The sequence below is a fragment of the Myotis yumanensis genome, unplaced genomic scaffold (genome assembly GCF_028538775.1).
Source record: "Myotis yumanensis isolate MYYU_CA2020_CCGP unplaced genomic scaffold, mMyoYum1.0.hap1 SCAF_4, whole genome shotgun sequence".
Classification (NCBI taxonomy): domain Eukaryota; kingdom Metazoa; phylum Chordata; class Mammalia; order Chiroptera; family Vespertilionidae; genus Myotis; species Myotis yumanensis.
In genome coordinates, this window is record NW_027223755.1 from 75866882 (window position 1) to 75879691 (window position 12810).

At 43.8% G+C, this 12810-nt stretch overlaps 1 protein-coding gene across 3 annotated transcripts in view; it reads left to right on the forward strand.

Moving 5' to 3' along the window:
* Positions 1 to 11392, forward strand: part of GRAMD2B (GRAM domain containing 2B) — a 112776-nt gene extending 101384 nt beyond the window's left edge. For all 3 annotated transcript variants that reach the window (XM_070412551.1, XM_070412550.1, XM_070412552.1), the window contains exons 9-14: positions 262 to 373; positions 898 to 1020; positions 3523 to 3610; positions 5042 to 5146; positions 6405 to 6498; positions 10190 to 11392. In XM_070412551.1, coding sequence (XP_070268652.1) covers positions 262 to 373; positions 898 to 1020; positions 3523 to 3610; positions 5042 to 5146; positions 6405 to 6498; positions 10190 to 10231 — 564 coding nt within the window. In that variant the 3' untranslated portion in view covers positions 10232 to 11392. The remainder of the gene's footprint in view (positions 1 to 261; positions 374 to 897; positions 1021 to 3522; positions 3611 to 5041; positions 5147 to 6404; positions 6499 to 10189) is intronic.
* The last annotated feature ends 1418 nt before the right edge of the window (positions 11393 to 12810 follow it).

Here is a 12810-nt window from a genome sequence, read left to right on the forward strand (position 1 = left end):
GCATTCCAGTGTTTTTCTAGACATTTGTTGTTTCAAGCAGGTTGGCCACTGTTGTTGATAGAATTCTAACTGCCCGGAAGAATCTCAGTTTCAGGAAGCAGATACCCAGTGATCTGTAGGGAAAATCCCAGTAGTTTGGGGAAATCCTTCCTTCCTTTCCATATTTTATAGGTCAGGCCTAAGGAAAAAGGCTGGGGCCTGCAAAGGCCTGCCTTCTTCATAAGGGAAATGGCCTCTCTCCATGTCATTACTTCCCTGCAGGATTTCAACGACGAGTTCTCAGATCTGTATGGAGTGGTTCAACAAAGGAGGCAAGAACTGGGAGGCTACAGCAGCTCCGGCTCGCAGACACCCGAGTCTGAGAACTCCAGAGGTCTGGAAAGTTCTGTATCTTGACTAACTTTTCATTCTCCACGAAACATCTTCATCCCACCCCTTAAAAACACAAAACAAAACCAACAACAAAACACCCGTTGTCTTCCTAGTTAACAACTGGAAAGGGAGTCTGGGGAAAGTTCCAGCACACGGATGTGCCTATGTGGTAAAATTCCATTTCCATTTATGCATATTTAATAAATGTCTCATAAATCGACATAATACTAGGTTGACTGAAAGAGAGAAACATACTGTTTCCTTCCCTCTTTTAAGAATATTATGAATTGTTACAGCTGAATCATCTCCATGAGTCCGTGGGGTAAAGACAGACGGTTCTTATATTATTTTATTACTTAATTGCTCCATCATTGGATTGCAATCCCCAGCCATTCAACCAGCTTAGAAGATCCATTTATGTACTTGGTCATTGTGCATGTTGAGACCTTGGTTTGCTTTTGTGGTTGATACTACGTTTTCAATGTTTTGAGGAGAGTACTTACCCAGCCCTGTTTGGCCTGACAGATTTCCATGTGACAGAATCCCAGACAGTCCTCAGTGTCTCCAAAGGAGAAGCAAAGCCAACGAGGGCAGATGTCCAGGTAAACAGAGCACCTGAAGGCAAAGCCAAGAGTCTCCCTGCACACGGTGAGAAGCAGATTGGGGGCAGGGGCAGGGGGTGGAAGATCTGCTTGTAACTTTTAAAGGGCCCTCACATTTCACTTCATGGCTGCCTTTCATATCCGCCCCCCCCTCCTTTCCTGTTGTAGGTCTTTGCATATTAATTTATTTATTCATTCAACTAACATTGCTCAGTCCTCTGCTTTACTGTGGGGGATATAAAGGTGAACAGCCTTCATGGAGGCCTCTCTGTTACTCAGAATACTTTGAGATTGTGATTCAAAAAAATGCTGTTAAAACTCAAATTAATGAATTATTTCTTATGTGCTAATCTAATCTAATAAAAGAAAAACATGCAAATTGACAATACCTCTGCCATGCCCACAAGCCAATCAGGAGCAAATATGCAAATTAACCCAACTAAGATGGCAGCAGCCACAGAGCTGGAGCAAGCAGGAGGCTTGGGTTGCCCCCAGCAATGGAGGAAGCCAAGCTTCCCGCCTGCCCTGCCGGCCCTGAGCTCTGCTCAAGGCTACAAAGTTTCAATTATAGAAGATAAATAAATCCTAGATACCTGCTTCCAGCCCGCAGCCGTGGCCAGCCTGAAAACAGCCCTTAACCCCTCACCCAGGCTGGCCAGGCACCCCAGCAGGACCCCCACCCTGATCCAGGACACCCTTCAGGGCAAATCAGCTGGCCCCCACCCATGCACCAGGCCTCTATCCTATATAATAAAAGGGTGATATGCAAATTGACCCTAACAGCAGAACGACTGGGAATGACTGGTCGCTATGACATACACTGACCACCAGGGGGAAGACGCTCAATGCAGAAGCTGCCCCCTGGTGGTCAGTGCGCTCCCACAGGGGGATCTCTGCTCAGCCACAAGCCAGGCTGACAGCTGCCAGCACAGCGGTGGTGGTGGGAGCCTCTCCCACCTCCTCAGCAGCACTAAAGATGTCTAACTGCAGCTTAGGCCTGCTCCCCAAGGGCTCCCAGGCTTCCAGAGGGATGTCTGACTGCCAGCTTAGGCCCTATCCCCCAGGGGAGCGGGCCTAAGCCAGCAGGTGGACATCCCCCAAGGGGTCCCAGACTGCGAGAGGGCACAGGCCAGGCTGAGGGACCCCTCCGAGTGCACAAAATTTTGTGCACCGGGCCTCTAATCTATATATATAAAAGGCTAAGTGACCGGCCTTTACGGCCGTCTGACCAACTGAACGACCGGTACATATGACACACACTGGCAATTTAAAAATAAACATTGAAAAAAATAAAAATAAAAAAAAAAAATAAACATTGACTCGCACATGCGCGATACATATAAAGCTCTCACTGGCACCAATCGCACATGTGTGTTTTGATCTGTCATTGTTGATCGTGAATTTGGCTGTTTTTTAACATAGTTGTGGTAGAATGACTTACATGTCAGATTCTTTGTCCTCAAAATGAGCACGTTCATAAATTAAATGAAGAAATTTTGGATGTACTCAATGGAGATTTTCACACATATTTGAGTGATGATTCCATCAATTCAACAGATGATGCCGAAAAGAAAATTTTCTCATCGAATTGCTTACTAGTATTACTCCTTCAGACATGCCGTGTCATAAATTAAAATTGAAAGTAGGTGCAATCATCATGCTACTGAGAAATCTTAATAGTAAATGGGGTCTTTGTAATGGCTTATTATTAAAAGATTGCGACCTAACATAATCGAAGCTGAAGTATTAACTGGATCTGCGAGTTAAGGAGAGGTTGTTCTGATTCCAAGAATTGATTTGTCTCCATCTGACTCTGGCCTCCCATTTAAATTAATTCGAAGACAGTTTCCCATGATGCCAGCATTTGCGATAACTAGTAATAAATCACAAGGACAAACTCTAGACAGAGTAGGAATATTCCTACCTAAACCCGTTTTCGCACATGGTCAGTTATATGTTGCTTTCTCTCGAGTTTGAAGAGCATGTGACGTTAAAGTTAAAGTTCTAAATACTTCATCACAAGGGAAATTAGTCAAGCACTCTGAAAGTGTTTTTACTCTTAATGTGGTGTACAGGGAGATATTAGAATACGTTTAATCAATTTATCAGTTATTATTTTCATAAACATTTTACTAATATTCTTTCATCTCTGACACTTCTATTATAGAGAAAGGGAGAATAGCAGTATTAAAATATTTCTTCTAATTAATTTCCTTTCAATGTGCACAAATCGGTGCACTGGGCCACAAGTTATTCTAATAACCAGTTACCAGTTGTACTGGTATGAGGACAAGGATGGTATCTAGATGATTCACCATTCCCTCCAACAATGCTTAACGCAGAGGAGGCCCTCAGTAAATATGGACTGAAGGGAATGTTTGGAAGGAATTGTAGCTACTGGTTAAAATGACACCAGGAAGCTTCTGTTAGTATTTGCCTTGATTTCTATACTTGGGAATAATTATCTGTTTCAAGTACCTCTTCCCCATAGCAATATTGCTGGAAGCAGATGTTTTAAAACTGTCACTTTTTGTTTTCTACTCAATAGGTCAGTCAGAATCCATTGGAATCTTACACAAAGTGAAGTCTCAGAATCGTCCGACTCTCCGCCATATTCTAATATTCTATGCAGTTGTGTAAGTAAATGAATTTACTAGAAGTGACTTCAGGAAATGATTCAGTTCTCACCCGGATGGCATGGCTCAGTGGTTGAGCGTCGACCTGTGAACCAGAAGGTCAGGGTTTGATTCATGATCAAGGCACATGCCTAGGTTGTGGGCTCCATCCCCAGTGTGGGGCATGCAGGAGGCAGCTGATCAATGATTCTCTGTCATCATTGATGTTTCTATCTCTCTCTCTCTCTCCCTTCCTCTCTGAAATCAATAAAAATATATTTTTTTAAATGATTCAGTTCTGAAAGGAATCATCTTTTCATGTTGCCAAGAGCCACTGTAAATCTCAGTTGTGTCTAATGTGACCCAAATCTTTTCTTCCACAGTTTTTGTCTCCTATTGCAGCATTTTTTTCCCCTTAAGCTTCGGTCACATTTTCATGTTCATCCCTTTCTCATTTAAAAAGTGAAAAGAGGGAGGAAGGAAAAGCAAACTGATTGTGTCAAATCCAGCGAAGGACTAAGGGCTGAGTGGATGCTATTGGCTGGGAAATTACAATGAAGCATCTTTGTCCTGATTGTTTATTTTCCATCCAACCCATGTTCTCTGGCTAGAGGCCAAAACAACTTGAAAATGTCATCCCCTTGACTGAAAACATAGGCATTGACTTTTTAACTTCCCCCTCACTTCCAGTCTGTAATCAGTGGTTCTGAAAATAGCCGGACCCAGTTCTGGGCTCTTCCTCGCACCAAGGAGGACAGGCCCAGTTTGGTTTCCAGATAAAGCAGGGAATCTGTGAGTCACCAGAGAACAAGACTGGGCACTCACAGGCTGGGCCGGGGAAGGAGTGAGGGAGGCAGCGCCAGGGGAAGGAGGAGCCGCGGGGGTGGCCCGGGAAAGCCTATTAGAATCTCTTGTAAATTTAGGAACTTGGGCTAAAGAATTTTAAATCCCTTGATAGCTCTAAAGTTTTGTGACAAGCATCTACCTTTGAAGAAAGATCTTTTTTAAAATCTCTTTGGCCAAGTTGTTTTAGAAAATACTTTGCCTCAAAGAATGTACAGTTGGCTCTGAGTTATTGTTTTATTTTGTTTTTTCTTGTTAATCCTCACCTGAAATATTTTTCCCATTGATTTCTAGAGGAAGAGAAGGAGAGTGGAAGGAAAGGAGGGAAGGAGGGAGGAGAGAGGGAGCGAGGGAGGGAGGGGAGGTAGAGAATGAGAAACATTCATGTTAAGAGAGAGATATCGATTGGTTGCCTCCCGAATGAGCGGGATCAAACCTGCAACCCAGGTATGTGCCCTCAACAGGGAATCAAACCCAAAACCCTTGTGTGTTTAGGCCGACGATCTGACCACTTAGCCACACCGACCAGGGCTGTCTCTGAGTTTATTATTTTGTGAGCATCAGGGCCTGGCCGTTGACCACTGAGATTTCTCTTGTTTTCCTTTCCAGTGTCTGTGCACTAATCCTCTCGACCTTCTACATGCGATACAGAATTAACACCCTGGAGGAGCAGCTGGGGTCACTGACCTCCATTATGGACACCCATCACGCTGAGTAAGACATGTCCCTCCTGCGCTAGCATCTGCTTGCTATTCAGATTAGTAGGATGTTTGACCTGAGTTTAGCAACCTTCTTAGCAAATATTAATTAAGCATACATTTTGTATGAGATATTTTAAGTGTATACATGGGGAATACAGAGGTGGGAAGGTCCCAGAAATGAATGACCTGACTGTGCATGTTCTTGAGTTGCTATAGTGTTGCCACTGATGAGGCAAGAAACAAGCCTAATTGTACATTATCTTGTTCTTTTATCCTGAGCCTCAGTTGTGACCTTGGCCCATTTATTAAAACCTGAAAGTTTAGCTGAAAGGGCAGGGAGTCAAGACATTCACAGGAGAGAAGCAGTTCAAGTAACTCAGCACATCTGATCACCGATAACGCTGTATTGGCCCATTTATTTACAAAACTCTTCCTCACTGTAAAGATCCACGTGACTAGTAATTGCTTGATGGTGCCTGTGAAATTTTTCCATCACAGTCATTTTACATGCCTGACCTAATTAAACCTATTCAGACAGAGAGCCCTTTCCTTTAAACCCATTCCCATGAGGATTTTGACGTACTGCCTAAAAAGTAAAATAAAGTGTTATTCCACATTAGGAAACATACTTTTAGCAAATGTTCTAAAAGTAGGGATATTCCTCTACACAGAGTCCACACCATGTGCTGTTGACTCTATTAGAATGGATATACACATGCGCAAACACAATTTTCTCTCACTGTACCTTATTACTGCTATTCCCACTTTACAGATGAGGTCGCAGACCCAGAGAAATCATTAGCTTCATGTCTTACAGTTTGAAATAGAATCAGGATTCAAATGCAGCCTGTATGACTACAAAGACCATACACTGCCAGTCAACCAGTGGCTACATCTACCACTGAGAAGAGCAACAGTTCTTGCAAATTGATGCTGTAGTGGGGATAGAGAGGTTACTGGAAGCTAATAAAAAGGGTTTAAGAAACCACGGGCTTGAGAATAATTGTCTGGTTTTTGTTTGGAAGCCGAGGCACATTGCAGCCACTGAAACAAAAATAGCTTCAGAGATTTCCAGCTGAGCTGTTAAGAATTAGCCCCCAAACATCCAGTCTGGAGTGGATTACTGCAGGGCCTTTCTGATGTGAACAAGTTAAATGCTCACTCTCTTCTGCTATAACCTGGTTTTCTGTTCATGTACCTGTCAGAGGTGTTTCTTCCACTTCCATCTTGGCCACTCCGGCCCGCGGTAATGTTTCTCTCTGTCCTCACAGACAGGCAGCGCCTTCCAGCCTGGGGTCGCAGGTGCAGTTGAACGCAGAGGCCCTCTGCCGGGAGCTCACCGTGAACATCATGAAACTAGAAAAGGTGATTTCTTTCCTGTGCTGGGGCAGCCGTGGCGGGGCCTGCCGCTTGCCATAGATCAGTGGTTACACATTAAAACCCTGCTGGTGTGTGCAGCAAGCAGCCTACATGGCCAAACCCAGCCCGGGGAATCCATGGTAATGTGAAAGACCATTTTTTATTTCCACCAAGAAATAGGTTCCAATCTCTCATTTTCCTTGTTGATCTGTCTCCTGGCTTTCCTCCTTGGTTAGAAATAGTTCTCTGTGCCGCAGAGCCCAGGGGCAGGTGACCTCTGACACAGGGCCGGGGGAGGGACACAGGAGGGAGTGTCCCAACCGAGAGCGCAGCCCCACCTCCACCCAGGCCCACGGTGGCCACACAAATTATTGCATTCATTCCCTGTCGTAACCCTGAGAGATGGATGACGCTGTTCCTATGTGACCGAGAAGAATCCAAGTTCCTATTAACTTGCGCAAGGAGACAAGGCTAGGAAGTCGGCAGACCTGGAATCGGAAGCAGGTCTGTGTGACGTCAGAGTTGTGCTTGGAAGCCCCCTGCTCTCCTGCCCCTCAGAATCCAGCCTTAGTCCTTGCTGACCGCGCACTGATGTGCCTGTACCACTAAAGGTACCTTCCTCTAGGGCAGCTATGGGGCAGGGCTGTCCTCATGCCCGTGGTATTCTTAGAACTCAGTAGGAGAGCGAACAGGAGAAAAAGCCAGGCATGCCAGAAATATCCTAGTTAAGCCTGATTAACATTTCTTATCCTGTCAACGTGTTTGTCTCTTCCCCCCTAAAAATTTGTTTTCACCCTAACCCTTAAGGAAAGGGTTCGAGGAGTTAAGTGTTCAGTTCAAACCCACAAATGCCCAGTAGCTTCCCACAATAGTGCAGTTACACTTACTTGAAGAGAAACATGAACTGCAAATGAGTCAAACTGTTTGTTTTGCTTTACCAAATGTTATCTAACATTGAACCACTGAAGTATGGAGAGCAAAGGTGTTCCCAATCTCCTGTCCTTAAACCAGGGCGTGCCAGATCCTTCCTATCACTTCATTGTATCTCCGAGCTGACTTGAAACCTTTTTCTCTTTTAAATCAAAATCAACCTAGAGAAGGTATGGGGTAGCAAGCAGAATTATTTTCCTTTCTACAATGGTAGTTGTTGAGACTTGAGATAATTTTTAGTTTTCTTTGTAATGAAATGTTTACCAGTGTTTGGGCTTCTATGCTGACCAAGTGAGTGGGCTGGTTTTGATTTTCTATCTTGCTCCCTCTGGCATATGCCGGAATTCTTTGGATCAGAAGCACACAGAATCCTGCCGCCTTCGCCTGTGTTTCTTCCCATTCTCCTGCCGGCCTGGCTGGGACACCACATTCTATAAAGAGTCAGAAAAACAGGAGCTCAGACAGAGTCCCGCCACTCAGCTACGAGGCCATGCTAGGTTCCTGGAGAAACCTTTGTCCTGAAGCAGAAACAGACAAAAGTGGGTTGAGAGTCAAATGCATATGTTGATGTTCTAAAAAGTTATAAAGTGCACACATGACTCTAAGGAATGGAAGCAGAAGTTACGAGGCCACACCCATGTTCCTTGGGGTCGGTCTGCCCCCCAGCCAGAGGCAGTCGGGCGATGGTGCAGCACAGCCTGCTGGTGAAACCGCAGGCAGCCCTGTGCGGCCGGAACCAGAGCCCCGTCTCAGCTCCTTCACTCAGGACCCGCAATTCCCTTCTACCCTCCGTCAGGGACTGTTCTTGTCCAAGCCTCCTGATCTGCTCTGCTTGTAACTTTCCCATTTCTATTCATGGCCTCAAGGCCCTTCCATCATCCTTGTTGGAAATCTAAGGATAATTTTTAACCCCCTCCTCTTTTCCACTTGCTAATGAGTGGAGAAATCCTCTGCCGTCTATCTTCAGATGCTTCCCAGGGGCAGCATCTCTGCCCATTCTGGCCCCTTACACCCAGCCCAACAGCGGGCACTCCGATCTCATCATGGTTTTTATTTGCATTTTCCTGATTACCACCACAGGTGAACATCTTTTTATATATTTATTGGCCATTTGGATTTTGTTCTGTAAATTATCCCCTTTGTTTTACTTTGGGGTTTTTTTGTCTTTGTAGGAATGTTCTATATATTTTGGACATCAGTTCTTGGTTTCATTTCTTTTCTTTTTTTTTTAATCTTTATTTTTGAACATATTACAGAGGTCCCCCTTTTTTCCCCACTCCCACCCCCTCCCTGTGTTTGTCCATGGGCTATGCTCATATGCATATACATTCACTGGTTAATCTCTTCCTCCCCTCCCCCCACCTCCCCTCTGAAACATGGCAGTCTCTTGCTTGTTTCGGTGTCTCTGGATCTGTTTTGTTCATCAGTTTATTTTGTTCTTAGGATTCCAGAGTATTATGCTAATTGAAATAAGCCAATCAGAGAAAGACAAGTATCACATGATCGCACTCGTATGTGGAATCTAATCATTTCTTTTTCTGTCTTCCCACTCCTGCTTTTATCTTTGGTCCTGTGGGATAGGTAGGGAAGACACGAAGTAGGAATGTGGAGGACGAAGGCAATGCCTTTTGTGGGTAAAAAAGGAAATACTTATTTTCTTAGTATTGGAAATGGCATTCATGGTGGAACAGTACAGGAGGAAGAGCATATATCCTGGAATCAAACCTCTGTTCTTATCCCTACTCTTCCCTTTACTGTCTGTGCAACTGGTCTTTTTCCAGAGCCTCTGGCCCTCGGTTTCCTGTGTAAACCTGCCTGTGTGGTGGTGGTGTGTGGTGAAGGGGAGCATGCGTGGAGTTCCTGGCACAGATGTGTTAAACCCCTCCCTCTTCACATAGCCTGTGTGTGCCTGTAGGACATCACAGACTCTTTTTCCAAAGAATACATTCTCTTCTGTTTCTCAGTGTTCCTTACTACTATTCTCTGGTGAGAATGTCTTGCTCTGAATTATTTTAAGAAAATGTTTACTCAACAAACATTTTCTAAGGACATTTTTAATGCCCAACCCTGTACTGTAGTCTTGAGACCCAATGATATGGCATGGTCCCTGTCCCTGTGAAATTCACAATCTTCTGGGAAATGTTGTATGATATCTAATAAGAAAGTTAAATGTTATTGTTTTAAATACATTTTTTTATTTCAGAGAGGAAGGGAGAGGGAGATAGAAATATCAACGATGAGAGAAAATCATTGATCGGCTGCCTCCTGCACGCCCCACACCGGGGATCTAGCCCACAACCCAGGCATATGCTCTGACTGGGAATCACACCCTGACCTTCTGGTTCATAGGTTGACGCTCAACCACTGAGCCATGCTGCTGGGTGGAACTTTAAACATTATTATGTGGTGTTTGTCTCAGACTCTCCAATGGGCTCTGTAAGGACCAGCTCCCTGCTGTGTCCGAATGCTCTGGGTCACACCTGGTGTCTCCAGTGCTGTGTAGTTCTTCCTCCTGTTTTCTCTTGGTGTCTTCCGACATTTTATCTTCGTGCCGCTTTCTTTCCCAGCCCTCTCTTTTTTCATTTTAAAGTGGATTGTCTAACAGTTCTGTTCCTTTAAAAAGCATTAGTTTGGCTGATCCAAAGTTAGCCACTGGTTAGTTGTGTGTTTTTTTAATAATCTCAAGAACTACATAGGCCATAGCAAATATGCCCTTAATAGACCCCATTCTATTTAATAACAGGAGCTTCTCTGTTATTATTTCAAGATACAGAACAACTTACAGAAATTGCTTGAGAATGGCGACTGACCCACCAGACTGCTTGGGCCAACGTGATACCTCGCGCTTCCCTTTGAAGAAGGTGCTCCTGGAGGCGCCCGGCGAGTGCTCCCTGCTGGCCGGAGGAGCGAGCGGAGAGGCACCCAGCCACATTCGCACTTGGAGGTCTCCAGCTCAGGAAAGGGGGGAGGGGAATGATTCTGGTTCCTGTGCAATAAAAGTTGACCTTGACTCTCTGAGGAAGTGTTCCGAGTTGCTGCCTGAAGGAACCAGCCCCATCTCGAGAGGACCTGGTGGACACTCGTGAACGACTGTGGTTCGGTGGCCATCGTGACTGTCAGCAAACACTCCACAACGTGCCTTGTCAGTCCCTCCCCCCTCCCCTACACCGCAGCCTTCAAGCTAAGGGATAGATCATGTGCCAACAGCCCCGAGCTGGCCCTCTGAAGATTTAGCCATAACTCTCCGGAAGGCAATAAGGAGCTCTAATGGACAGGCTTGCTTCAAAGAAATGACCCCAGAATTTTGTCTTTTTTTTTTTTTTCCTTCTACTGTTATGTTCTGGTTTAAATCATCTGTGTATCCTAATTTCTCAATTGAATATTGGCAAAAATACTGGGCAAAGCAAATAAACCACCCATTTACATTTTGTTTTGTCCCTCTAACTAATACGTAATTGAACTGATTCTCACCCGCCCCAAGTCAAGAATCTGTGAACCTGGGACTGAAATACTAAATAAACTTACTCAAAACCAAAACTAATCTTTAAACCAAAAAGTATAATTGATTTGATACATGATGAAAAACATGGAATTTTTAAGATTATAGGTGGACTATGTTACTTTTGAAAAAGGATGTCTGTATTGAATGTTGAAACCCATTTCAGCATAACGACAGAATGCTTTTGTGCTTTTGCTGACTAAAGAAATAACCGGTGGTTTGATAACTTCTATTTACCATAGGGTTGCCTGGTTTTTATTAATAATTATTTAGGTACTGTAAGATCTGTAATATGAAAGGTATTCCGTTTCTGTCTGCAATGCATTTTATAATCATTTCTATGAAATGTATTTTATTTAATCAGATAAGCTAATAAGTGAATTGGTTACATCATTTGTGTCTGTTAGCCTACTGGACAAGAATTGTGCCTGGTGCACCCTGGCTTTTAATAAATACTCATTGGCGAAAACACCTTGCTAGCACTGTGCTTTGTCAATTTCTTACTTCTTTTAACAGACATATTTTAACTGCTTCTTATTTCCTCTCTACTACTTCCAACTCACCCATACTTCTTTTCTCCTGAGTATTCATTTCAGAACTCAAAATTATTCAAATTTGGGTTGTAATAATATGAGGGAAAGAAAAAAACTCTGAAATCAGAAAACCAATGCTGGATCCCTGGGTCCACATTTTATGAGTTGTGTTACCTTAAGCAAGATAGTTGGCCATTCCTCCCCTCCCCCCCTCCGCCCCCCCCCCCCCCCCCCGCTATTTTATTGAAAGGACCAACAAAAAGTCACTGTGAGGAGTAAATGTAATGTCTCCAAAGTATATTGCTGTGTCATGCAAGTAGTATAATCTCATAACAGGTTACCATATTCATTATTTGTTTAATGTTTTCATGTCCAGCATTCCAGTTTTATAAAAGTTCTATGTCAATGCTTTTTTAATTTCTTTTATCCTCATCAGAGGATATTTTCCTATTGATTTTTTTTAGAGAGTGAAGGGGAGCGGGGAAAGGGAAAGAGAGAAACATCAATGTGAGAGAGAAACATTGATTAGCTGCCTCCTGCATACTCCCCACTGGGGATCGAGCCCACAACCCGGGCATGTGCCCTAACCAGGAATTGAATCATGATCTCTTGGTTCATAGGTCGATGCTCAACCATTGAGCCACACTCTCCGGGAGGGAGTCGCTTTTTCGTGTTCTCTCCCCTCCCCCAACAATAGTATAGTTGTCTCTTCCAAAGAGAAAGAAAGCGCTTCATTTCTGGACTTAGTTTATGTACTTATTGTTTTTCCCTTTGGGTATGTTGCTGTTTGTTTTCTCTTTTATTGGATGTATTGGGGTGACATTGGTTAATAAAATTATATAGCTTTCAGGTTATACGATAATATAATATCATCTGTATATTGCATTGTGTGCTTACTGCATGTTTTACTTTTTATAACTAGCTCCTAGGTCAAAATCTGGTGCAAGTGGCCTGGCCAGGTGGCTCAGTTGGTTGGAGCAGCATGCCATACACCAAATGGTTGTAGGTTCCATTCCCAGTCAGGGCACATACTAAGGCTGTGGGTTTGATACCTGGTCAGGGCGTGAATGGGATACAACCAATCAATGTTTCTCTCTCACGTTGATGTCTCTCTCTTGCTCTCTCTCTCTCTCTCTCTCTCCTTGCCCATTCCTCTCTCTCTAAAAGCAATAAAAACATAGCCTTGGGTGAGGATTACAGTTAAAAAAAATCTGGTGGAAGTGGATCTAAATGTGACACCCAGGTCATATGTCTGCATATTAACTACAACAAGCATGGCAAAGCAAGCATCTGGGATTTTCAGCCTCTACCACCTAGCTACCAAGGTAGAGAATCTTAGCATAGGAAGGGTTTTCA